This window comes from Chinchilla lanigera, unplaced genomic scaffold (assembly GCF_000276665.1).
Source record: "Chinchilla lanigera isolate Chin_1 unplaced genomic scaffold, ChiLan1.0 scaffold00013, whole genome shotgun sequence".
In the NCBI taxonomy this organism is placed as follows: Eukaryota; Metazoa; Chordata; class Mammalia; order Rodentia; family Chinchillidae; genus Chinchilla; species Chinchilla lanigera.
In genome coordinates, this window is record NW_004955414.1 from 32,647,796 (window position 1) to 32,675,562 (window position 27,767).

At 41.5% G+C, this 27,767-nt stretch overlaps 1 protein-coding gene across 10 annotated transcripts in view; it reads right to left on the reverse strand.

Moving 5' to 3' along the window:
* The window catches only part of Sergef (secretion regulating guanine nucleotide exchange factor), a 217,296-nt gene that overhangs the window by 68,377 nt on the left and 121,152 nt on the right, over window positions 1-27,767 (reverse strand). For 4 of the 10 annotated variants that reach the window (XR_001233169.1, XR_260221.1, XM_005380392.1 and 1 more), the window contains exon 10: window positions 9,303-9,339. The exons of 5 other annotated variants lie outside the window; for them this stretch is intronic. Coding sequence is in view for 2 of the 5 variants with exons in the window: in XM_005380392.1 (XP_005380449.1) it covers window positions 9,303-9,339 (37 nt within the window). In the remaining 3 variants the exon portion in view is untranslated. Of the gene's footprint in view, window positions 1-4,523; window positions 4,616-9,302; window positions 9,340-27,767 lie in introns of all 10 variants that reach the window. One more of the 10 variants, XR_001233170.1, reaches the window with a different exon arrangement.

Here is a 27,767-nt window from a genome sequence, read left to right on the forward strand (position 1 = left end):
ATGATTATGGGACCACAGAGGAAAGTGATTCCACGATGTACAGTGTGCTTAAGGTGAGTCACCAAAAAAAGAATCTCTCAAACTTTCACAGAAAGCAACTTGGAGCCAGGCCTGGTGTTGCACGCCTATAATCCCAGCACTCGGGAGGCTGAGGCAGGAGGATTGGTTTTGAGTTCGAGACCAGCCTGGGCTACAAAGTGAGCTCAAGTCCAGCCTGAACTGCACAGCGAGACCCTGCCTCAAAAAGACCAAAAAAAAAAAAAAAAAAAAAAGAAACTTGGCAAGAACAGAAGCATTCTCAACAGCCTGGAGCCCTCCCCTTGTGATGTCACATAGGACGGCACACATTGGTAGGGATACATACATTGCTTCTGTAGGACTAACTGGAAAAAAATCTACTGAAAATTAGAAAGGTACACTTTGGGATTTGAGGCTTTGTGTTAAAACACAAAAATGTGGCTTGAACAATACCCAAGACTATGAAAAAGTCTCTACAGTGGTGCACACGTGTAATCCCAGCACTGGAGAGGCTGAGGCAAGAGGATCAAGAGTTTCAAGGAAGCCACACACACAGCAGGACCTGGACTCAAAAACAAAAAACAAAAAACTTTATTATGAAATATCTCTCCCAAATACAAAAGGTTTAACTATGTTTCTGGTCTGGTGGAGAGGAAAACAATGCACTCCAAGCAGCCAGGTAATACAGTGAAACAGATGCATCAATTCCAGAGCTCAGTGAGGCAGGACCTGGGACAGAGCACTGAGAATAAAGAACTTTGCCTCTTCTTTTTTAAAATTATTTTTATGTTAAAGAGACTAAAAAACCAATTAAAATGACACAGATTTTCAAAACAAAATAATAGGAGATTGACAATGGTTATTGTATTGCATACTGTTATCTTCAAAGTAATTGCTCAGATTACCAGGTACAGCCCTGGCAACTACCTGAGGAAGCTCCTTGAGAAGCAGCCACCAGCTCCTGTCCAAGCAGCACGCACTGGACCTGAGTTCTAGACCTGAGCACTGCCACTGACACGCTGTGCAATTCTGAGAAAGTTACTGCCTCTCTGCATACCTAAGGGCTGCTTCTGTAGCAACAGGAGACAGGAAGGCAGCCAAGGGATTTGATAAACATTACTGAGATAATTGAGCAGCCATCTGGAGAAAAACAAAGTTGAATCCACACCTGACATTGTGTATTAGGATAAATTCCAAATGGATCAAAGATTTACATATGAAAAATAAAATAAAGAACTAGGATAAGATATGAGGAAAGTCCTTTACACTCTGGCCCATCCAGAAGCCATACACAAAAATCCTGATAAATTTAATCTACAGTAAAAGAAAAGGGTGCATCGCAAAAAGGAAAAAAAAGCAAAAACAAAAGATAAAAAAGTTAAAAAAAATTATATTTACAATTCAAACCACAGAAACATCCTAATCTCCTTAACATGTAGAGAAACCCTAGAAATTCATTAGAAAGAGACTAGTCATCCAATTGTTAAAAAGGACTTGTCCATTCGGGCTGCCAGAATACCTTAGCAATGTATAAACTCAGATTTCTGCAGGCTGGGAAATCTAAGATCAAGGCTGACCTAGTGGTTTGAGGGGGCTCATTCTTCATAGATAGCACCCTCTATATCCTCGTGGAGCGAAATGGACAATTGAGCTTCTTTGAGCATCTTTTCTAAGGGTGTTAATCCCATTCCTGCAGGTGCATGACCTAATCACTTTCTAAAAGAACCAACTCTGAATACTATCACATTCGGAATTAAATCTTAATTTATGAATGGGGGTGCACAGACATTCAGGCCACATAACAAAGGCAAAAGATACTGTGATAGGAAGAATAACACCCACTCAAAAATGCCCAGGTCCTACCTCCTGGAGCCTGTGAATACAGATACATGGCAAAGGTCAACAGATTTAGTGGTAAAATTAAGGTTGTGTAACTACTTAGCTAACATTGCAACAGGTGATTGTGCTGAATTATCCAGATTGGCCTACTGTAATAGGAGGATCCTTAAACAGAGACAGGCAGAAGAAGTCAAGTGTCAGAGTGATGGAGGAGAAAGACTTGATGAGCCACTGCTGGCTTTGAAGATGAAGGGACCATAAATTCAGGAGCTAGAAAAGTCCTAACAGACCCTCTCTAGAGCCTCCAGCAAGAGGGGAAGCCTGTTGACATCCCTAATTTCAGCCGAATAAGATAGGAAATAATGTATTTGTGCTATTTTAAGTCACAATTTTGTGGCAATTTATTAGAGCAGCAATGAAAAAACTAACAGAGGGATTAAACCTTCCTAAAGGAAAAAATATAAATTCCTCTTGAAAATGGAAAAGATGCTCAAACTTCATTTAAAATAATCAAAATTAGGGGCTGGGGATATAGCTCAGTGGCACAAACGCCTGACTGGCAAGCATAAGGTCCTGAATTTGATTCCCGGTACCAAAAACAAAACAAAAAATAATCAAAATTAGAGATTAGAAAGGCTACAGTAATCTTAAAGAACTAAGTTGGAAAGCTTACTACCAGGCATTAAGATTTATTTTAAAACTATAGTAACGAAGATAGTGTACTGGTATACAAACAGCAAAACTCATGAAAAAAGAGTCCAAATGCACATGTTTGTTCCTCTCCTCTCCTCTCCTGTCCCCTCCCCTCCCCTCCTTATATTTCTAACAAAAGTATCTCTGCAACTTAATAGGGAAAGACAAACTTTTCCATGGGAGTCCTAAAGCAGTATTTTCTTTTTCAGTGTGTAATAGTGCTACACGACATCCATAGTCCTTTTATATTTTTTATTTTGAGACAGAGTCTCATTAATTTGCCCAAGCTGACATCAAACTTGCAATCCCCTTGTCTCAGCTTCCCAGGTAGCTAGGATTACAGGCACACGTCACTGTGCCTGGCTAAAGCAATTTTTAACATGAATTTGAGATGGGGTTTTAGAACTAAATATAACAGGCAAAAATAATAAATTTCATAACGACAACATAGAAGAATATTTTTATTACCTTGTGGAGAAGGGAAAAATGTCTTAAGTAGGCTACAAATACCTCAAACCAATAAAGGAAACACTGAAAAACTAGACTTCATTAAATTAAGAACATCTATTCATCAAAGGATATCTTTAAAAGGACAAAAGAGTAAGCTTTCATTTGAGAGAAAATGCTTATAATACACATATCCAACAAAATAATCTGTGAGATACAGAGGATGCCTACAGGTCACTAAGAAGAACATGGACAAAACCCACTTTGAAAGAATGGACTGAGGAGGCAGGTATGGTGGCACACACCTGTAATCCCAGCTGCCTGACAGGCTAAAGTAGGAGGACCAGAAGTGTGAGGTTGACTCAGGGAATTTCGTGAGAACCTGTTTCAAAATAAAAAATTTTCGACCAGACGTGGTAGTGCATGCCTATAATCCCAGTACTCGGGACGCTAAAGCAGGAGGATTGCTGTGAGTTCAAGGCTAGCTTGGGCTACAAAGTGAGTTCAAAGCCAACCTGAACTGCATAGTGAAATCCTGTCTCAAAAAGAAAGTAAATAAACAAACAAATAAATAAAATATCTTTTTAAAAGGGCTGAGAACATAGGTCAGTGCATGGCCCTGGGTTCCATCCCCAGTACTTCAGAAAACAAAATCAAAACAAAGAAACTATAATGTGTAGAGTTCTACTCAGGGTAGAGCTCAGCCGTAGACTGCTTGCCTAGCATGTACAAAACCCTCAGTCAGATCCTCAGCACCACAAATAATGAAGAAAAAAAAAAACAACAGGCGAACACTTGGCCTATAGTTAGATGAACAGGTCTTCCACATCACTAGTTATGAGAGAATGCAAATTAAAATCAGTGAGATTCCACACTGTACATTCATTAGAATGGTCTAAATCTAAGAGATTGAAAATATCTGGGAAGGATCTGGCAAAATGAAATGTTCATATATTGCTGGTGGTGGTGTAAATTGGTAATAGCTACTTTGGCAAACTGTTGACAGTATCTGCTAATGTTAAACATATGACCTAGAAATCCTATTTATGCAACGAGAAGAAATAAATGTACGTATGTTCACCAAAAAGCTGTACAAGAATATTCAGAGCAGCTCTATTCATAATCCCCAAACTGGAAAACCAAGTGTTCAATGGTCAAATGGATACATCAGTTGAAGTACAATCACACAGCAGAGTATAACTAAGCAATAAAAAAAGAACTATTGTATATACAGTGTAAATGATAAATGTGTTGAACAACAGAAACCAAATAGAAGCGTACCACTTATATGAAATTTAAAGACAGTAAACCTTACCTTGTCCAGAACAGAGGCAGCTCTGGGGGTAGGTCACTGATATGATGGGGCCTGATGTAGCCTTCTGGGATGCTGGGAACATTCAGAATCTTGTATTGGGTGTTGGTTTCTCAGGTAATATATATATGTAAAAATTCACCAACCTGATCCCTTAAGATTTGTGTACTTTATAGATTTTGCATTTTCATTTTAAAAGTAAGACAAAACCTACCTCGAGTAGTTATTCATTATCAGATTGGCAAAAATCCAAATTTTAGATGCTCTATTAGGGAAGCTGCATGGAACAGGTGCTCTTCCACAGTGCTGGTGGGAGTGGAAATGGAAGAGCCCTTAGAGAGGCCAATTTTGCAATACTGTGCAAAATTAAAAATACATTGTCTCTTAGATACAATAATTTCATCTCCAGGAATTAATTCATCCTACAACTATATCCTCCCATACAAAAAATAACACATATATAAGGTTATTCATTACAGTATGGCTTGTAATAAAAAAGACTGGAAATAGTTTAAATGTCCATGAAGAGAGCACTTGTTAAATAAATCATAGTGCATAGGAACACCAAAATATTATGTAGCTGTAAAAATAGCTAAGAAGGCTTTTATACTGACATGCAAAGATCTCTCAGATAAACTGTTGAGGAAAAAAACAGACACTGTGCATAGCACTTTGCTATGTACATTAGAGGGGGCATCAGATATATTTTGATGTTCATTTACATATGAAGCAAGACACTAGAAAGATATAGAAGAAACTAACACCATAGTAAGCATTAGCTTCATATGTTGCTTTGGCGAACTGGACAAGTGGGGAACAAGATGGGAGGGAAGTTCTTTATTTTAAGCTTAAGTTTTGATGTATACACATTATTTATCATTCAAAAACTTATATAAGTACATTACTTATTTAAGTTGAGAAGGACAACGGAAAGACGCATCCTAAAAGAAGTGGCTTTCCAAAACAATGTCACTGATTTCACAACTTCAACTGGTTATATGCACAGAACTACTTAATCTGAAGCAGAAGAGACTGAGGTTTGGTATACAGAAGAACCTGTCAACATAAAAGGGAACTATGTTTTTGTTGTTGTTGCTGGCTCTCCCTCCCTCTCTCCCTTGTTCTCTTTTCTGCACTAGGGACTGAAACCAGGGCCTTTGCACTGAGTTATACATCCCAGCCCTTTTCTTTTTGAGATAGAGTCTCAGTAAGTTCTCCAGAAGGGTCTCAAACTTTGATCCTCCTGCCTCAGCCTTCCATGTGCTGTGATTACAGGTGTGCACCACTGGACCTTGGTAGGGAACTAAATATTGAAATGAAGAGATGAACACTCTTACCTAATGGACTTAAAAACAGGCCAGACTGTCAGCCGTCTGCAGACAGGCAGACAGGGTGGCAGTCCACAGGTTTTGAAGTTAGAGACCAGGATTAATGATCTGACACACAGGTTCCTCCCAAATATATGACCTGGGTGCAGCACATTGCTCATCTTACGTTTCATCTTGCCTTATCTAAAAGTGGGGTTAATAATAGCAGGAACCCATGGATTTGCTAGGAGGATTAAATGGGATAATATAAGTAAAATATTTCTCTTCTGCCTACCTCACTGCACAGGAACAGACAAGCTTGAACCTGCCTGAAAGCACTCTTCAAACCCCTGAGGTCTGAGGGCTCACTTCTCAAAAAAACAGCCTGTGCCCTCCCCCTAAAAGAGTTATTTCTTGCTATTAAATTTTTCAATGAAATCTTACATGGCTCTGTTTGATGAGTTTCAGGCCAAGGTCAGATGCTCTGACATGCATATAACAGATGTACAGACTTCAACAATTGGAAATCATCAGTAAAGTGGAAAATAAATCAGTGAACAGTATAACTTCAAAGCAACTGCCTTGCTTGGAGGAAAAGGAGATACCACACTTTCCTGGTAATATCCAATCTTTAAAACAGCCTGTCTAGTGGCCAGTTAGCTTTGCTTAGAGCGTGGTGATGATAAGCCTTATGGTGGTGGTCTGGCAAGCCTTATGCTCCAGGAAAAGGCCACCAATCAAGTCCTTCCAAGGGTCCACAGAGCAGGAAGGGAAGGCTGAACAACTGCACATTAGGAAAGAAGGCAAGCAAATTGGCAATCGAGTCAAAATAAGCTGCTCCTGTAGGAAGCAAAACAGCTGCAGCCAATTCAGCCAGATGTGGAGGTGAGGAGCCTGAAGACAGCTGGATGTGAGGACCATGCCTCTGGGAGGCAAGGCTCTTCTGAGCAAATGATGACCATGTGCCTCTGCTCACCTCTGCTGACTTCAGCATGGTTTGACAAATGGGACCAGCCTGAAAATCTTATCAGATGTGGAGGGAAATCCTGGGTGGAAAGGAAGGAAGAAAACCAATAAACCAGCCAGGTGAGCACGCACCAGTGGAGTGTGGCGGACTCAGAGAATGAACTTGATATACCGATGTCTCCTTTTGCAGGCTGATTTGACATTAAGGCCGCTTTTACACTTGACAGAAACCAGCTCCTTTATATTCTTCTTCAGTCTATTCCATCACTGAGTTATGCCTGTTATGGTGGGCTCAGGCACTGCTGGGCTAAAGCTCAGGGACTGAGGCAGAAGGCAGGGAATCCCATGTGAGGTGGGCAATGGTAGGCAGGCAACAGGAGGAGCTGGCTGTGAGAAACAAGCCTGAGAGCCAGAAAAGCTCTTCTCTCCCTGCAGCTTGTCTCCCTCTTGCTGGCCTCCTGCCAGGCCTCCCAGGCAGATTCTTGTCACTCTGCTTGCAAAGCATGCCCCCTGCAGGGCTCCACTGGGTGCCCCATCCCGCAAGTGGTGGGAGCATCTGGCTCCCAGCTCACAGGCAGGCAGGCAATGCCCAGAGTCCTGTGCTGGGTCCACCCTTCCTGACGCTGCAACCTTTCACTCACAGACAGTGCACCAGGCTCTGGGCACTGGGGACATATCGAAAAAGAAGTGTGCTTTCAAGGAGTTTACCAGCATGTCCTGCTCTCCCACTACCTCTGATGGCCTTTACACCTGGGGACAACTTTCCTGAATGGCATAATTTCTCCCTCCTGTCAAAAAATACTTCACCAGGACTGGTTACACTGACAGTTTATCTCCCTACCCCTACCAAGGGAGATGAGAAACAAAGAAAACAGTCTGGGCATTCTACATACTGTATCTCACCTCATCTTTCCCTACAATCCTACAGGGAAGAATTCTCACACCATTACATAGATAAGGGGGAAAAATGGCAGCTCACACACAGATAGAGCTGGCGTGTAGACTGAGGCTGCCTGCCTGCCATCTTCCCTCTTTCCACAGCTCCGGGCTGCCTGTGTCAGCTCAGCCTGATGCTCAGCCAGCTCTGGCCCTGGCCCCTCCTTCATCTCAACTTTGCTTTTCTGTTTTCAGATTCTCTTCAGTCTTCCTGCTTGCGCTGGTCCCAGAGGAGACTGCCCTCTCCAAGTCTAGTGACAGCAGCAGTGGTGGTGACAGTGGTGGCAGCACCACATCCTTTGACTCTTGGGTTAGCTTGTCTTAATTATACCCCGGCTGGAACAGGGCCAGGAGGAATGATCTATTACTGCTGCAAAGCATGCAGGTTGGCTGTTACATTTTCTAGCTTTTTCTCTGACTCAAGCCCCTCGGCTCCCCACTGCTGCCAACAGCCTCCCTCCTCTGCTGTCCTTGGTTCTGCCTCTCTGCACAACACATTTGGGCCTGCAAAGCAGTGCTTCAAACTACTGCCACTCCAGGAAGCTGAGCCTGCCTAGCTCAATTCAAGAATGCTTGAGTCTTTGCTGAAGGCCAGGAACTGTGCTAGGTGCTGGGAACAGGCAAGAAAGAAGAAGAAAACATAGGAGGCCTGCCTTTCAGAGATTTAGTTGGAGGCTAGGAGAGAGAAACAAGAATAGAAATCACTGACATAAGACAGACAAAGTGAGATTGTGATACGCCCTAAAATACCAGAGCTAGAGGACAACTTGGTTTTTTATTTTAAGGGGATTTAAAGCTCAAAATATGGGAAATGCTTGAACTAATAATGTCCAATAATAACAACTAAAATTCTAAAGGCTTTGCTGGGAGCTAGGTGCTGTTCTGTGAGTTTTGTGTACATTAGTTCACTTAACCCTCACAATAGCATTATGGAGTAGACACTATTGCCCTCCCATCTTAAAGATGATAAAATGAGGTGTAGAGGGGTTGATACCTTGTCACATTCATACCAGTAGTAAGTAGAAGCCTGTACTGACCTCAGGTACCCTGGACTACACTATAGTCTAATACACTATGAGCTAGAGATTGACTCAACCTGTGAAAGTAGTGAAAAGACTCCCTAAATGAACTGCACATAGGTGCAATCATAACAACACTGAACTTGGGATATGCAGAGCCAACTAAGAGGAAGTCTCAATCAGAGGTTTGGGAGTTCCTTAGTGCTACTTAATACAAGTCAGCGAGGGAAGTGAGCAGAGCTGCGTATTTCCAAAGAAAGAACCACACCAAGAAGGAACTCGGTACAAAGGATTTATTTAAAGAACCAGAAGCAGTCCAACCCACTTTTCTTTTTATCAGTACTGGGACTGAACTCAGGGGCTCTCGCCTCTAGCATGGTAGGAAAGTGCTGTAATACTGAGCTACATCCCAAGCCCCTCTCTCTCTTTCTCCTCTTTATGCCTAGCTGTCTATGCATGATGCCCCAAGCATGTAAGTTCTTTACTATCCCCAAGTGCCACTTCCTGAGGCAAGAAGGCCACCTAGGGCACCTGAGAAAGGTGTTTAGTGACATGCAATGAAGTTTTCAGGAAAGGCACTGTCAGTAAATTCTTGGTAACACGAGGCTTCCATTTCCCCATATCTCCCCAACACACACACACACACACACACACACACACACACACACACACACACACACACCCTGACTTTGGTTAACCAAGTCTTCTCTAACTCTGTCATATAAGTTTCAGAATAAACACAGTACTGATATAACAGTTACTTACCAATTACTGCCAAATTATGCTCTGAGCCACAAGAGATCTGTAAAAAGAAAGAAAATACACTAGACAAAGAAAACATATAGTGATATTTCAGCCAGCATACTTTATGAGCCCTGTTATTTTCTAATGACACTAACATCCATTTTTTGGCAACTTTTAGGAACTAGAAGTACTATATACAAAGGTTAAGAGTATAATTACAACATATTCAAAGATACAAAAAGAGCGTGAAAAAAAATTTAATAGAAATGCGCCAAGGTGTGGAAGAAGTTGTCTTTAACCAGTTAGACCGCAGCAATTCTTTTCTTGCTCCTTTTTTTGTGTATTCCAAACTTTCTATAATGAACATATGTTACTTTAAAAATGGAAAGATAAGGCAATAAAGATAACAGATTTTAGAGACTGAACTAAAAAGACCATCACTCTCATCTGGACTGATAACATGAGCAAAGGATTCAGTGGAAACAGACTGGGCGGAGGAGATGCTTGACTTTCTCATCTGCTCCTCCCTTCCCCTCGCAGCCACATACACCCTGCAGTTTCTTAAACCTGCCCTGTTCTCTCACATCCCTAGGCCTCTGCACATGCTCCTTCTGCCACCCATAAAGCCACCTACTCTACTGCCTGCCTAAAAAACCCCTACTCATTCTTTAAAACCTCAAAGCACATACTGAGACCCTTCTGCTGCTGCTTCTAGGCAGACTCGGGCACTCTGTTACTTGCCCTTCCATTAGGCATAGTGTTGTACTAAACACTTCTTGGCTGTTAGCATTTTTCCTGTCTCCTCACTAAACTGCACGCATCCTGGGAGCAGGGCCGAGTCTCACCCACCTCTGTATCACACATACATTCCACAAAGCCTGCATCTCAGTTAACATCTGCTAAATCAGAGAAAAAATAACAGCACATAAAGGAACAAATGCTTAATATGTGAAAGACAATCATTTAGGGTTTTAAATCCAGTGTTCCCAACCAGTGGGAGACATTTCTTGCCTTTCAGTCTTGGCATTTTCCAACATGACACCGGGAGGAAGCGACTGGGAATCTAAAGCATAAATGGTTCCCTAGGTACTAATTAAGAGGAACTCTAGATTCTTGAGAAACATCCTGTGGCCTTTACCAGGACACTCACTTTAGCTCCTGATAAGAGGAAGGTCTCTCGTAACATGGAATGTTAATGTGGGCCGGGCCCTGGAGAATACCTGTATTACCAGGAGAAACAGAGGCTTAGGAAGGGGAAGTAACTTGCCTCAGGTCTCAGAGCAAGTCTGTGACAAAACTAAGACCATTCTATTCTCTAGTATGAGATCAGCTTTTTTGATTCATATGAGTGATTCCTGAGTGAGGTCATGTGGTATGTTTTTCTACACGTGGCTTATTTCACTTAACATAATGTCTTTCAGGTTCATCAGTGTCACAACTCACTCTAACAACAATACATTGTAGTCTTGAAAAATCTACTGTACTTTAAGTTTTTCTACCATAAAAATGACAAGTGTGCGGGTAATGTGTATGTTAATTAGCTTGAGCCTTTCCACAATATATATGTATATTTCAAAACATCCTGTTATACATTATATATATGTATATATATATATATAATTTTACCTGTCAATTAAAAAAAAACCCATAACTATACCCACTGTGAATCTCCTGATTTTCACAAGAGTTCCTTTCTTAATGCTGGATACTGTTTTCCAGGGAAAACTACCAGGAAATAAATTCAAAGGTTCTCAGCAGAGACACAGATGGCGAAGAAGCTTGGGAGCACTGGAGGCCATCTCCACACGGTAGACGAGAAGGGGCAACAAGGTTCCTCGGTTTCTTCCGGTGGAGAAGCTGTGCTTCCCTGGGCCCCACTTACACAGAGAAGAGGACTGTGCACATTTATATGGGCTCCCAGGGTGTTTAGCAAAGAAGCTCTGTAAATTTTATCCTTAGAAAATAGTCCAGATTGTCCAGTCTCTGAACTCCTTTGAAGCTGGTTGTATTTGTGATCTACCTCCAGGGCGGTAGTAGGCCTGGCCCAGGGCCACATACTGTCTACAGCCCAGTTCATTACAATTCTGGCTGTCCTCAGGCTGGTTCCCTGGGTCTGCTATAGGAAGTAGCTTAGATAGGAGAAAACTTAAGACATCTAACAGTATGAGAATATATATATATATATAATATATATTATGATACACCATCTGATAGATTATCAAGCAGTTTTGGACACTGAAGCTTATAATAATAAGAAAATATTCATGTTACTGTACAAACTGAAAAATCACATAACATTGTCTATATAACATGATCTCCATTCTATAATAAAACAAGAATAAAAATGACAGGGAGGAGATACATCGAAGTGTTAACAGTGATTGCCTCTGATCCAGGGATGAGATTAGGATGATGAGCATGGTTTTTCTTTTACTATACTCTCCAAATTTTACATTACTATTCTTTCCTACCTCAGAGATAAAAGTACCACCTGGCTATGAAATCTGGTATACTTAGAAATAATGTATGTGTGGGGGAGAGTGGGCTTGAGGGAAATATAACTAAATTATCCACATATAAGTTGCATCACCATGTTAATATTATAAGATTTTTCTTATAATATTATAATATGTTAATTTATAAGATTTTTCTTAGATTCTCTATTTCCCAAGTACCCTTTAACTGTATGGGATTACTAGTAGTGGTGGTGTGAGTGATCAGAACAGACATTAAAAACTACCATATATTGAGGACTTGCATGTGCCAGGCATCAGAGCAAGGTACTTTATAAACATTATCAAATTTTAATCACCACAATACTCTTTTCAGGTAGGTTTGCCTTTGCTCATTTTAGAGAAGGAGACAAACACATTAAATCACCTCCATACTAGTTAGGGAGGCAGCAACAGAACTAAAACCCAACTTGGCCTAATCTCCAAGCTAGTATTTACTGCTGAATCATGTCATCTTTTATTTTTAGGTAGTTATGTAGTTTTATAAAATGCAGAGGGAGAAAGAACCTTCTTCTACCTGCCAGGGTCCACCTGGGATTGTGGACTGCGCAGATGACCAGCCTTGAGGACCAAGGGCTTTCAGAATGAAGCCACTGACAAGTGCCAGTATCAGGTAGCAAATGCTGCTCTGAGTTGATGAGTGAGACAGTGATAAATCGATTTTGTTAAGCCAATGCAGAACTTAAAGTTACCCACTGCTTCTTGCTTTCTGTGCACCAGCATAGGTCAGGAGACAACACCACAGGCCACAAAATCCCAGTGCTACACCCCTTCAACAAGACTGTATCAATGATCACTTCCTTCATATTGCTTCTGTCAGCATCTACACGCTGTTCAGCTGTTGGGAGCTTTCTAGAAGTCTCTGCTAACAATGGCAATGTGCCCAGGAGAAAGCGATTCAGAGCCAAGAAGCTAGGTGAATCCTAGGTCCTCTGATTTCTGGCTCTAAAAGCATTGGCAAGGGATTTAACCTAGGGCATCAGTGTTCTCAGATGTAAAAAGCATACAACAGTGTTTGTCTTGTCTGCCTTACAGAATTGCTATAGGATGAATGAGACATTCCACCCTCTTTCAGCCATATATCCCACTTCCTTGCACACAGATCAGGTCACATCATGCTCCTACATATGTTCCTTCACAGTTTCCCAGCATTGGTAGGGCAAAGTCTAAACTACACAGCAAGGCTTACAAGGCCCTCATAAATTTACCTGTGTTTACCTCTTCAGCCTCTTCCTTTCTGTGCCATTCATGAACTCTCTACCCCAAATAATATATACCCTTTGTTCCATTCATACCATATGGTATTTTCTTTAAGAACATTATGGAATTGCAAGCTTTTATGTATCCTATTCTCCTTGGCTAGCATTTCCTTTCTCTCACTATCAACCCAGGAAAATCCTTTACAATTACTCAAAACATCTACCTTATTGTGAAGCCTTCCCTGACTTCTTGAGGTACAGCAGCTGCTTCATCCTAGCTACCCCCATAGCACTATGTGTCATGCCCCTTACCATACATGTGACGTCTATCCACATACTGCACATGAGCTAGCCACTTCTATCTCTCAGTCAACCAGCAGGCTGCCCACCCAACAGTGTCTCTGCCACATAGCCCAAGTGCAGGGCATGGAGGTCAAGAGTGGCAGTGCAAAAAGAAGGGACTCAAGGAAGGCATATAATCCTATAGCAAGTGTGAGCAGCACTTCAGTCCAACCGGAGACAGGCCCTGAGAAACACAGTGGGGGCAGAAGGGAAAGTGCTACGAGAACAGACAGGGAAGATGCTGGGAGCACAGAAGGGTTGTTCCAGAAGTTCTTGTGCACCAAAGCACCTGAAGCCACAACAGAAATCGGTCCTAGAAAACAGAGCCCCAATATAGAGAAAGCAGGTTCCAGCTTGCTGGCTGGTCCTTCAGAAGGGGTAACACCTCTGCAAAGGGTGGGGGGTGGCAAGCAAAGGTATCTTTTGAAAGCTGTCCTGGCTCAGCACTGCCCAAACACTAGACCAGTCTGCTTTGCTCAGAGGCCTCCACCCAAGGAGTCAGAGCTACAGAAAATTTCCAAACCAGCAACTGCCAAGGGAACACAGTCTCCCAACCTACTCTCCCCACTGGGCCTGACTCCATCAGTTCCTGTAAGGGAAGTCACAATTCCCCTGAGGGCTGGATCTTCACACAAGTGGACTAGAGCAAAAATTGACAACAGACACCCAGTAAACATATCCCAAATATGTTACAGGTTAAATAAATCATTGAATGAAGAAGCAAAAAAATAGATGAATGTGAAAATAATTGCCAACTGTTGCTTTGAGTATTTCCGCAGTGCAGCTGTACCATTTCTAAAAACAGCTGCTGGGGCCTTGTTGAGTGCTCACAGCCAGGCACCTGCTAACTGCTTTGCCAGTGTTATCTTATTTAATCTTACACAAAACCTGAGAAGACACAGTCTTTAGCTACAACCATTTAACGAATGAAGCAACTGAAGTTCAAACAGGTAATGTAACTTGCCTGTGTCTTGTGACAGGCAGGGAGCAGGATCTACAACCCTTCAAATTCAAGCTTTCTGTCCACCCAAGGGTTTTAACCTTTTTCTCATGCAGCAGGGAAATAAACCACCCACTCTGTTCCTTATACCTAGCACCCCAGTGCTAATTAAAAGAGCTGAAAACCAAGACAGCCCTGGGCTCACAGCCACAAACATGTTGTCTGTGGCCAGCAGTCTGCCTAAGGATGATCAGTAAGTTGTCCCTGGGTTAGTTCCTGGGGTTGTGACTGTAAAATAGTAACAAAATTTTGTCCTCTGGACCCACCATGGGACCTATTACCTCAAAGGAAAACTCCACTAGATTGTCCAGTTTTGAAGGGCGAAATCCGGGTATGGACAACAGAGAGAAGTGGGAAACAAACATCAGGGTGCAACCAGGCCTCAAGAAACACTGGGAGCCAAGAAAAAGAGGCCTACCCTCATCTCTGACCGGCGTGCTGATTGGCTCCTGCCTGCCCAATGAGTACGGGTGCCCACAGACACCATGGCAACCAGCCTTGCAGGCTGAGGCACCCCACAGCCCAGGAGGGGAGAGAAGTGAGTCCTCAGAGTGGTTCTGCCCGTGAGGCCAGCCCTCAGCTAATACAGGAAAAGCACACTCAAGGCGCGCTTGAATGGCAGCCCAGGTAACACAACAAGGGAAAGAGCATCAGGTGCTGCCTTTGCTAGAGTGCCACCCCAACTCAGCTGCCATCTCTGCAGAGTTCTGGGGTGACCACCAGACAATCTCCAAACCGCTGGGAAAGCAGGGCTGGAAGACTGCACATGTTTTACAGGCAAACTGCAATCCTGTGAGCCAATCCCCTAGGCTCAGAAATGGCTCAAAAGGAGGAGACCATGCTGACATCACAGGCATCACAATTGCTTGCTTCTGGAAGCACCTAGCCTTAACTCCGTCCACCATGGTGCAAATGAAGATGGCAAAGGACTTTCCAGAGACAAGAAGAGACCTGTTTCACTCAGTCAGAGGACTTATGCAGTGAGATATCAAGTGTGGTAAGAAGTGAGAAGACTGATACTATGACAACTTTAAAAAATATTTTCATATTAGATTATGACAAGATAGTGAGAAGAAATCTTGAAGTCATTTAGGTGGCTCTTAAAAGAGTTAAGGCTGGAATGAAAAGGACTGAACAAAGATCAAGAAAGATTTGAGATTCATAGAGACAGAATTAGACTAAATATAAGGGTAGGAGGGAGATAATCAGAGAGCTGTCACCTTCCAATTTAAGGCTTAATGACTGGAGAACTGTGATGCCAGCTTATCAGAAGAGGAGGGGGCTTCCAGGCATGTTGGTGCATGCCTGTAATTCTAGCACTCAGGAGGCTGAGGCAGAACTGTCATGAGTTCAAGGCCAGCCTGGGACACACAGTGAGTTCAAAGCCAGCCTGGAATGCACAGTGAGAACCTGTCTCAAAAACAACAAGAAAAAAAAAAAAAGCAGAAGAGGAGGGGGCAATGTGCATTGTGGGTAAACTCACAGGCTTTGGACCAGGGCACACCTGGGATTACAGGACAGGGTGACCTGGAACGAGTGATTTAACAACCCTGAGATGACTGTGCACCTGTTTGTTGAGTATGGAGACAGAGTCTCACTTCTCAGAGTAGTTGTGAAGATGGGTGCCAGGCCATAGCAGTAAAGCAAAATTCTATAACATAACATGCTTGGCATCCACGTACTTAGAAACTCTGGCTATCTCCCTCTCCACAACAACCTCTCTGTTTGAGGAGGTTGTAGAACCTTGGTCAAGCCTCAGTTTTCTTAGACACATAATGTGCTTTAAAAGAGGAAAGGATTGGCTTACAGAGAAAAGAGGTTCTTCCACCCTGGACTGCTAGCACACAGAGGCCTCTGGATGTACAAGCCTCGATTTGGGGGCCTCCTTTGCCATCCTGCTTCCTGTGGCCATAGCAAATTTCATTACGGGAGGACACATCCCAAAATGAGTTAATGCACAGACTGGCCACATCTTATGAAGTGGCTTTGTGTACCTCTGCCTGAAATGGGCTCTAAGGAGTGAGTCTTCTAACTGGCAGCTGAAGCAGTATGTAGAAAAGACACAAGGAGGTTAATATAAGTAGGAACAGCAAGCAGAGGAGTCAGAGTGGCAGAAAGAATAGAGTAGAAAAAACAGGTTGCTAGACTGTGAGAAGTCTAATGGAAGAAGCAACAGAGCCTCAAGATTTCAAGTTTGAAACCCAGTCTTGAGCCCAAGACTCAAGATGTAGTTGATGTATTAGAACACCTGCCTTGTGTTCTAAGTGACTTTTTAGGTGCTCTTCTGTCAGATATTTGCTTCACCTGTTTTCATTACCTATGCCAAGGTCTAAGGCAATCCTGTAATACTAAAATACTGTTCTCTGAAAGTATCTCTGGTCATTGCAGAATAAGAGAACCTAACAAAACAATACAACTGGATTTCAGTAAAAGCATGCCGTGATACTCTCAGAGAAAGGATGGAACTATGTGAGTTAGACAACCAAACTTAAAGACAGGCAATTAATAGATGTAGGTCAGGCAAATACCCTACAGTATGCTTCTCAAAAATTTAGCCCTTGCCCTAAGTGCTGGAAGGAGTATAAATTCAACAATTGCTTTGAAAAATTATCTGGCAGTGTCTACTAAACTAAACATATATATACATACACACACATATATATCACTATTAGGAGACCTAAGTATTCAAAATAAATATTTTTTATTTTCATTAAAGATATGGACAAGAATGTTCACATAACACATACAAAAGAGAAGAAAGGAAAAGAAAATAAATAACCTAAATAGTTATCAGTATAAGAGAGAGAATGTACTTAATTTAGAAAACATCATAATGAGTTGCGGGTGTAGCTCAATGGCAGGGCACTGCCTATCACGCACAGGTCCCGGGTTCAAACTCTAGTACCACACACACATATATATTTATAGCAGTAGAAAAAATAAGACACCGATACTTGCAACATGAATAAATCTTTAAGAATAATAGTAACAAAATGAGCTGGACAAAATATTTTATGACTCTATTTATATGGAACTCAAAAACAGGCAAAACTTATTTCAAATAAAAATATAACTGTTCTCAAGAGGCAAAACCAAGCCAATCCTAGTAACTTTTAAACACGTTACTTTCACTAAATAACTTCTGTTTAAAAACATAAAGAAGGAGTACATTTTTCTCACAATTACTTGAATCTTTTCCTGGATTGCATTCTTAATTAACCTCAAATGTTATTTTCTTTGTTCTTGAAAAAAATGAAAACAAAAACCAAAAGAAGTACAAAAACAACTACTGAGTAGGATTTTTTCTTTCAGACTATACACACAGCAATTCTGAAAGTATTTTGCATATATTGTAGGGCTATGCAAATGAGGAAAAAAGAAATGTTGTCAGGAGCTAGAACTTTCACTATGGACGAGAGAAAAACAAATATGGAATGAGGAACACCAAAAATGAATCCTGTACATATTGGATTAAAATTAAAGGTATCAGTATGAACTTACAGTCTCTGTCTCTGTTTCTTTCTGTCTGTCCATCTCTCACATAAATATACACACACACAATATTAAACTATCTAGGAGAAATGACACGCCAGTAGTTCACTTGGTGTACAAATCTTGGTTTTGTGATACTATTCAACTAAGAGTGATCATAGCTTACTGGAGAAATGTTGGTTCGAGGGTTGGAACAAGGAAAGAAATACTGAAGCCTGGAACATCTATTTGTACCAGGCAAGAAGGAAGTGATAAAAGAATAACAGGAAAAAAAAAAATAAGACTCACCTTTAGGAGGTCCCATCAGCTAAATCAAGGGGGAATTTGAGCATCAAAGTTAATAATAAAGCCACATGTGATGGTATATGCCTGTAATATCAGCTATCTGGGAGGCTGAGGCAGGAAGATGGCAAGTTTGAGGCCAGCCTACACAACTTAATCTCAAAATAAAAAGAGCTGGGGCTGGGGGTATAGTTCATTGGTACACTGTGACTTGGTATGTGTGAGGCCCTCAGTTCAATCCCCAGCTACATACACACACATACACACATACACACACACAAAAGAAAAACAACAGTAGATTAATAGCCCACTTAATAAAATCCATAAATACCTAGTGAATATTAAACATGGGAGCATGAAAGGTTCTTCCTTATAATAGGACGTCAAAAATACTAAATGGAAAAGTAACAATTGGCTTAGAAAGTAGTTTTGCAACGATTGCAGTAATAATCCATTCAGGTAAGAATCATTACTGCATCTTAAAGCTACTGAGCAAGAGTCTGAAGAAAATAAGAAATTCACATAATCTCAAAGTACCTTCACAGATTTCTTTTTCTTTCCTTTTTTCTTATTTCAGTACTGGGGATTAAATCCAGGGAGAGCAGAGTTACACTCCCAGTCTCCCCTTTTTTGGGGAACAGAGTCTTGCTAATTTGCACAGGCTGTTTTCCAACTTGAGATCCTCCTGCCTCAGCCTCCAAGTACCAGGGATTACAGGTATATGCCACTATGCCCAGATTACTTCTTAATTATAAAGAAATAAATGCTAATTTTATAGAAAAGAAAGGCAATGGATATCACCTCACACAAGAGATCTAAGTTCGTATCACTAATAATGAGAGAAACTAACCTCAGATACATCCCTTACTTAGTATTACTGTTAAAAGGGCATATGAGAAATCTCATCATGAGGAAAAACCAGATAAAATCAATTGAGGGACATAATAAAAAACAACTGTCCTCTATTGCTTAAAAATATCAATGTCATAAAAGACAAACTATTTCAGATTAAAGGAGGCAAAGGAACATGACAACTAAATGCAATACATGACCCTGTACTGGACCCTGGATCAACGCTGCCAGAAAACATCAAGACAACTGCAGAAATATGAAGAAGCTCCCCAGGGGGTGGAGGGGAGAAAGAGGGAGAAGGAGAAGGAGAAGGAGAGGGAAAAAAAGAACATACGGAGATGCATACAAATGTAGCAAAACAGAATCTATGTCGAGGAAAGGGACTTGGAGAGTTCTTTATATTATTCTTGCAACTCTTCCGTAACTTTGGATTTATTTCAAAGTAAAAGGGTGAACAAACAAGCGAAATTAATCTATGATGATGAGCATTTACAAATGGTCATCTTCAGGTATATTTAGGACGCTTGCTGGAGGTGCCCAATTTGGGTGAATGTATACATGGGTGTATACATTAAGTTAGAAACTTAAGATTTGCCCACTTTATTATAAGTGAGCTATATTTCAACCCAAAGAAAAAAAATCATTACAAGGCAGCCTCTTCCTTTCCTCCTGAGTAAGTCAGCCGAAAAGCCAGCATGGAGAGGGTGTGCAAATATCAGAGCCTATGTGAGGAAGGTGGCCAGGCAGCGGCAGCAGAGGCCCAGCGGAAGCTCAGAGCGTCGCTGGACAGCTGTGGCCTGGCAGGCAGTCTGCATGCGCCAAGAAGGGGGCCCAGCAGGACTATGGTAGAGGAGACAGAGACTGGTTTCTCATGGGGAACCAACCAAATATATCAGTATTCTAAGGATAATGGAATTAGGCTTTTCACTAAGTGTATTATAATAGAGGAAGCTGTAGGAAAAACACTGTAATATTGGTTGTAATTAAAAATTTGATGTGAACTCATGATTTTCAAGCTAGATAGGTAAGAGATATAAATAAATATATACATATAAATTTATATATATATATATATAAAGCATAAATGTGTGCATATGAACTATTACACATGTGTACCGGCTTTGTCCACTGAGAGGGTCTGGGAGCACTAGCCCTCAATGCAATAAACACACCCAGAGCTGAGATTTTTAATTCTAAATGGGCCATTCCCCACTGAAAAGTTCCAGGGCTCCTCAGAGAGCTAACTGAGCCTAAGACTTAGGCACAGAGAATAAGAGATGAGCCTGGAGTACCCTGTGTCAGAGAGTAAAGATGTACTCAAAGAAGGATGGGGGCACACAAAGGACCCAGAAGCCAACTTGAAGGGGTCCCCACTGGCTAAATATGGGGACAGTTTGAGCATTAAAATAAGTAACAATATTAATGGATGTCCTGATAGACTACAGGGTTAGGCCCTTTTCTTCCTATGTGAACCTGTGATTTAGAGGGAGACCTCTAGTGGAAATCTCAAGGGATATGGCCCTCAATCTGAGCTAAATATTGCTCACTAAACTTCTGATCAAGTTGGGTAAAAACAAGGTTTGCCTCTTAAATGCACAGAACTCCCAAATACTGCAAAAAGCAGCCAGTGCACTAAATGTGATGCTATGGACTCTAACACGTGAACAATGAGAAGCTAACAGGTGATAACTTACAATGTAAACCCCCACATTTGGGTTCAAAAATAAGTTGAGAGATGCAGCACTGGCCAGAAATGATTAAATAACACTTCTTGTGGGGGGGGGGGAGAGAGAAAAGACCTATGCTTACAATTTAAATCAGCAGTGTGACATAGCCCACAGAAACAACCAATGCTGTCTCTGCTGGTCACCCCACATTTGGAGCACTGTGGTCAGTTCTGGACTCTCTCTCACACTTTTATGATTCTAATTTTAAGGGATGACCAAAATATATGGTGAATGTTTAAATTTTGAAATTTCATTAAACAACACATTCTCACTAGTCTCACTTAAAATATCCCCACCTGACACAAGCACTTCCCACATACTTGTCCCATCATTCTTGTCACTTTCAGAAGCAGTCCTGGAAGTCCTCATCCATGAGTGTCTTTACGAGGTCTGATTTAAAAAAAAAAAATAGTGAATACTGCTGCTGAGTGACATCAAACAGAAATGCAGGCTCCAAAAATATTATGGTGTATCCTCATCCACTTTATTCACAGACCTGACACTGTGATTTCTGGGTCTTCCCTAATAGTCAAAATGACTATGAAAAGTAAATGTTTTGAATTGATTCAGGACTTTGAGGTAGCCACAACAAGAAAAGTAATGACACCAACAAGACTTCAAAAACTGCTTTAAAAAGTGACAAGAAAGACGGAACAAGTGTGTTTGAAGTGAGAACTCCTAATCCAAAAGTCCAAAATCCAAAATGATCTGAGATCTTGGAGCACTTCAGATTGCAGACTTTTAGATTAAGGATGCTCAACCAGTAAAGTCTATGCACATACTCCAAAATACAATAACAAAAAAATCCAAAGCACTTTTGGTCCCAAGCATTTTAGACAAGGGATGCAGCATTGGCCAGAAATGGCCAACCTGTAACTGTTATTGTTTAAACCCACTGAATTGTGAGTTATTTATTATGCAGCGTTACTGTGGTAGTAGGTGACTAACCAAACACCAACTAACACTCATCTAGCACTAAACCATTGCCAAAGTGTCAAGCCCTCTAGCCACAACTACCAGGAACATATGTGCAGCTGAACAAGCTGGGTTTATTACTTGTTTCTACGAAGGAGGAGGCACACTACAGGGAGCCATGCAGTATCTCAGTAAGAAGGTACAGCCCCAGCAGTAACTATAAGAGATCGGTTACAGGACCCTGCTCAGACACCAAGATCTGTGGATGCTCACATGTAGCATTTGCATCTAACCCACCTACATCCTCCCATCTACTTTAAATCATCTCTACATGACTTAAAATACCTAATACAATGTAAATGCTATGTAAATAGTTACACTGTATTGTTCAGGGGGAAATGCCAAGGGAAAATATCTTTACATGTTTCAGTACAAATGCAAATTTTTCTCCAAATATTTTCAATCCACGGTTGGTTGAATTCACAGATGTAATAACAAGGGAGATAGGGCTAGGGGTGTCGTTCAGTGAACATAGGGTGCACAAGGCCGTGAGTGTGATCCCCCATGTCACTAAACAAAGAAAAAAACAGAAGCAGTGGATGCAGAGAGCAGATTCTATTAGAAAGGACTGAGAAGACTGTGTAGTATTAGGAAGGGCCTGTAGAACGGGAGGTGTGCCCTGAATGAGGTTCTGTCAGGAAGTGGGGACAAGTCTATGACCATATGCTATAGTCTGGATCTTGAATGTTCCCTGAAGGCTCATGTGCAAAGGCTTGGTCCCCATCTATGGCACTACTGGGAGGGAGTGCAGTCTTTAAGGCATGGCCTAGTGGAGAGAGGTTACGTCATCAGAGTACCCTGGAAGCAGATACTGGGACCTGGCCTGTGCCCTCTCCATTCATTCTCTCTCTCTCTCTTCCTTTGTCTGCCTACCTTCCTACCTACCTACCTATCCAACTGTCCTTTCTCCTCTTCTTTCTCTCTTCTGCCCTCCCTCCCTCCTGCCCCCTCCTGGTACCTCCACCACGTTTCCATAATGCTGTTTTGTGCCACTATAGGTCCAAAGCAATAGGACCAATGACCAATGACCAAAACTTCTAAAAGTGCAAGCCAAAATAAATCTTTTCTCCTTACAAGTTGTTTAACTCAGGTATTCTGTCGCAATTGCAGAAAGCTGACTCACACAAGCAGATGCTGCCATAAATCTTACCCATAAGACTAAAATGAGGTTATAGCTGTAATTGGTAAAGCCACATCAGTCACTCATGAGGCAGGAGAGGAGGGTGTTTGGTGTTTTGTGGCTTGGACAATGTGCATGTTTTGTCTATGTTCAGACACGATTACAGAGTGGTGGTCCTGGTTTGCACTGATCCGCCAAGGTCAGAGGGGCCAGTCTGAGCACCAGGCCAGCGCACAGCAACACCTGGGCCCAACAGCTGATCGTGCCAGAGCAGCCTCTGGATGTCAGGAAATGCTTTGCTCTTTTTCATCTATGTAGCATCTTATTTGATCCATAAAACAGCCTTGGGATAGGTTTTATGATTTTTGTTTTATAAATAAGAAAACTGAGGCCTACAGACTTTAAGAGCTTTGTTCGAGGTCTGACATTTGTAAGCCATCTGACTCTGAATATGAGGGCTGTGTTCTCTGAGCCTTTGCTGCTTCACTGTAAAATGGGCACAGTAATATTTGGCTGTCAGGGTTGCAAAGATTAAATGCCAAAGAACACAACCCCACTCTTAATACTTAGAAGTAGTTCAATAAATGTTACTTCCACCTCCCTTGATATCCCCACCTTTTTTATATCATAGGGCCTCTGGAAAACATCTTTATATGCAATCAACATCAAAGTAATTTTCACTGTTGTGATTTTTAACTACTGGACTCTCTTCAGGAAGACTCTCCTACAATGTGGCTATTTCATATTTCTGGAGGTCCCCCAGCTGGCCAGTTCTGTGCAAGCCACTGCTCTCCAGTGCAAAAAGGTGGTCTGCTTATGCTCAATCCCAGACAATGCAGCTTAATGGGCAGGTATGTAGGTTGGACCAGCTTTGAGACCAGAAGCCTGAACACAAAACCTCAAAATATAAAATTTGTGCAATAAGTTGTGGCTCAAACCAATGCTGCCCCAGCAAGATACACATAGGCATACAGAATAAGAACAGAACTAAATCTCCTCAACCTCTGCCACCCTGAGGGAGTATATCCAAGAAATGGTGAATTAGTTTCAGCCTTAACTCTTGCCTAGAATCCTGCAGCAGCTCTCTGGGTTCCCCTCTCCTCTCTATCCCTTCCTTATTCTGCCAAAACTCTTCCTAAAGTAAATGGGAATTATTTTGTTCTCATTGCAGGCCCAAATCCTTTGTCTGGCATTTAACAACCTCTGTGGCCTGGATCCAGTGTAGTTCTCTAGCCTCTTTTCTCAGTAGACTTAGCCACAAATACTTGCATTCTGGTCTTATGAGACCACTATACACATATCCGACCATCCCGCTACCTCACCCCAACACATCGACTCACATCATGTTCTCAATTCAGTGTAACCTTGCATCCTTGGGTAGGAGGGAGAGAAAAGTGTGAGAATGCTAACATTTATTGACTACTAAACCCTATTTAGGTACTTTATGTAGATTAACTCATTATAGCTTCATTTTATAGCTTGAGAAATAGGGTAGTTAAATACTTTGCTGAAAGGCACATAGCTAGTAAGTGGCCAGACCTCTTCAGAAGTAATTGCTGCCTCCTCTGGGCCCTGATATAAAGACAGCTCTTATCCACTTGTTAGTAAATGGTTCACACATCTGTTCATTCCTATATTATACAGACTATAACTTTCTTAAGCAGGAAGACTATATCCCATGTATTTCTCTCTCTAGTGCCTTGCACAGAGCCCTGAACATAGGTCTTAACTAGATAGATGTTCGCTGAGTTGAAATTATCTCTGTACCTCCCACCACTCTTAGTTCAGAGTTTAACATACAGATACTCAGGAAATGCTAAATGAAGAATACTGAATTTATTTCTGAACTTCTTCTGTTCCTTTGATGAGGATCTTGTAAATGCTTTGAGCTATGTAAATAATGGTTGAATTGAGAGACTAGCTGATTCTTCAGACATTCAGAATCAACTCAGTGGCTAAACAGAATGGCCTCAGCCACTGTGGTAGATTAACTAATGGTCAACTTATAGCACTCAGTTGAATTGAATCAGCACGGTTCTGGGTGTGGAAGGCCTACTTGAGGATTGTTGCAACAGCATAAAAAGAGAATTGGAGGGGAAGATGGTGTGTGTAGATTCTCCTGGAGAAGCTTGTCATACTGGCTTCCTGATACAAACTCGGCTCTTCTCACTGGAGGAGCTCAGGAACATCACTGTTGCTGAGGATGGCTACAGTTCTCTTTGGGGGAGCTCTGGTCCTTACTTTGAGCATTGCTTCCTGGCTCTAGTGCAGCTCTTCAGCCTGCGGGCACAGATCCTTCATCCTGATGGTACAGACTTTCTAGCTTCCACCACTGACCTATAAGCCTTCCTAGTGCAGACCCTTGGTACAGACTTGCATGAGACATTGTCATGGGTTGGACTTGTGGAGGACACTGGCGTGGGATCCAGGCCCTCAGCTGAATTCTTTGGGTCTCTGGTGTGTGGACAGATCTCTCACACTCTTTTGCATGTGACTCTCCGGATGAATACTATAAAATAATCCTATAAATTATGTGTCCTGTATTAATCTTTTCCCTTCTCACAGGCCTGAGGAAAAGCACCCTGGGTGGGGCTACATGGAAGGGCCAGTTGAAAAGCAGTACTGCAGAATATGGGAGGAGGCAGCGCAACACCTTCCTATCTCAGTTGTATCCAAACAACAACCAAAACACAATAACTGTCGGACTGAACCATTTGTGCACCAAGGTCCAAGAATCTTTTGCCTTGACTGCAGCTACAATGGCAGAGCCAGGCGGGGCCTCTGCTAGGTGACTAATCACAGCCCCTAAGCCTCTCTCGCCCAGGGTCCCTTTTGCTTTTCTAAGTAAAACAAAACAAAAACGTGAGGCCAGATCCTGAAATTTTATTCTTTTGAGGATTAAAAAGTCAAGACAGAGATAAGATGTGACAAACAGACCAAAGTTTATCATAACAAGTGTGTGCAGTATAACAACAAACATAGCAAAGGAATGATGAACAGATCTAGTGCAACTACCTGGTCCCACATGACACAGTCTGACAGCCCACAGGTCAGCAGACCAGGAGTGCTGCTGCCTATTCCCTGCCATGAAGCCCCACCCAGGGTGAGAAGAGAAAAGATTAATACAGGATACATAATTTATAGGATTATTTTATAATATTCAATCCAAAGAGTCAAATGCAAAAGAGTGTGAGAGATCTGTCCACATACCAGAGACCCAAAGACTCCTGGAAGCCCAGGCTAGCAGTGCAGTTCCTGGCTGAGTGATCACCACAGGTATCTTCTTGAGCTACCAATGGGACTCTGCAGCTTTTCTGATTCAAAACAAAGTTGTAGATTATCAAGTTCTGTTCTGGGCTGCATCCATATAACATACAAGATAATTTTTAAATAATGTGGTAAATTTCCTTTTAGTCCTTTTCCTTTAAACATTTGTCTGTGTGAATAAAGTATACATAATTTCAGAAATAAACACAGTTGGAGCCATATTACATATTGCCTTATGTCATGACTTTTGCATTAAATGTTATGTTTCCCATATCATCATTTTCATTAAAAATGTGTGTACAGATTCAATGCAATTCCCATTCAACTACCATCAACATACCTCACAGATCTTGAGAAAATATGCCTTAAATTCATCTGGAACCAGAAGAGACCCAGAATAGCAAAAGCAGTCCTGAGCAACAAGGACAAGTCAGGTGGAATCACAATCCCTGACCTGAAATTATACTATAAAGCTACTGTCATAAAATCCACCTGGTACTGGCTAAAAAACAGGCCTGAGGATCAATGGAACAGACTAGAAGAAACAGACACAACCCAAAACACACTCAACCACCTAATCTTTGATAAAGGGGCCAATCAAACTCACTGGAAGAATGATAGGCTCTTTAATAAATGGTGCTGGAAAAATTGGCTTAATACCTGCCAAAAACTGAAAATAGACCCAAGCCTATCACCATGCACCAAACTCAAGTCAAAATGGTTCACAGATCTCAATATTAAACCAGAAACACTAAATCTATTGGAAGAGAAAGTAGGTAAAAACCTCGAAGACATAGGGGTAGGCAGAGAGTTCATGAACAAAAACCAAATTGCACGTGAAACACTTGAAAGAATCAACAACTGGGATCTCATCCTACTGAAAAGTTTCTGCACATCTAAAGAAATCACCAGCAGAGTCAAAAGAAAACCCACAAACTTGGAAAAAATTTTAGCTGATTGTCCCTCAGACAAAGGGCTTCTATCTAGAACATATAAAGAATTAAAAAATTTCAGCCCCTCCAAATTCAAAGACCCAATCCAAAAATGGGCAGTGGAGATGAACACACATTTCTCAGACAAGGAGATACAAACGGCAAATAAATATATGAGAAAATGTTCAACATCATTAGTCATTCGAGAAATGCAAATTAAAACAACACTAAGATTCCACCTTACCCCAGTAAGAATGGCTAGCATTAAGAAATCAACCAATAACAAATGCTGGTGAGGCTGTGGAGAAATAGGAACCCTTCTCCACTGCTGGTAGGAATGCAGACTGGTGAAACCACTGTGGAAATCAGTTTGGAGATTCCTCCGAAAACTAGGTTTAGAGGTCCCATTCAACCCACCTATCCGCCTGCTGGGTATTTTCCCAGAAGATCTAAAAACATCATATCACAGTGATATATGTGCATCTATGTTCATAGCAGCACAATTGTAATTGCTAAAATGTGGAAGCAACCCAAATGTCCATCCACCGAGGACTGGATAAGAAAATTATGGTACTTTTATATAATGGAATATTACTCAGCTGTAAAGAAAGATAAACTCGAGGCCTTTATATTTAAATGGTCACAACTAGAGACCATACTCATAAGTGAAATAAATCAAACATACATGTGCAAGCACCGCATTGTGTCACTAGTGTAAAACTTGAAAGAGTTAATTTAAACTCGGAGGTAGATAGACACTGTGAAATGATAGGAAACCACTGAAG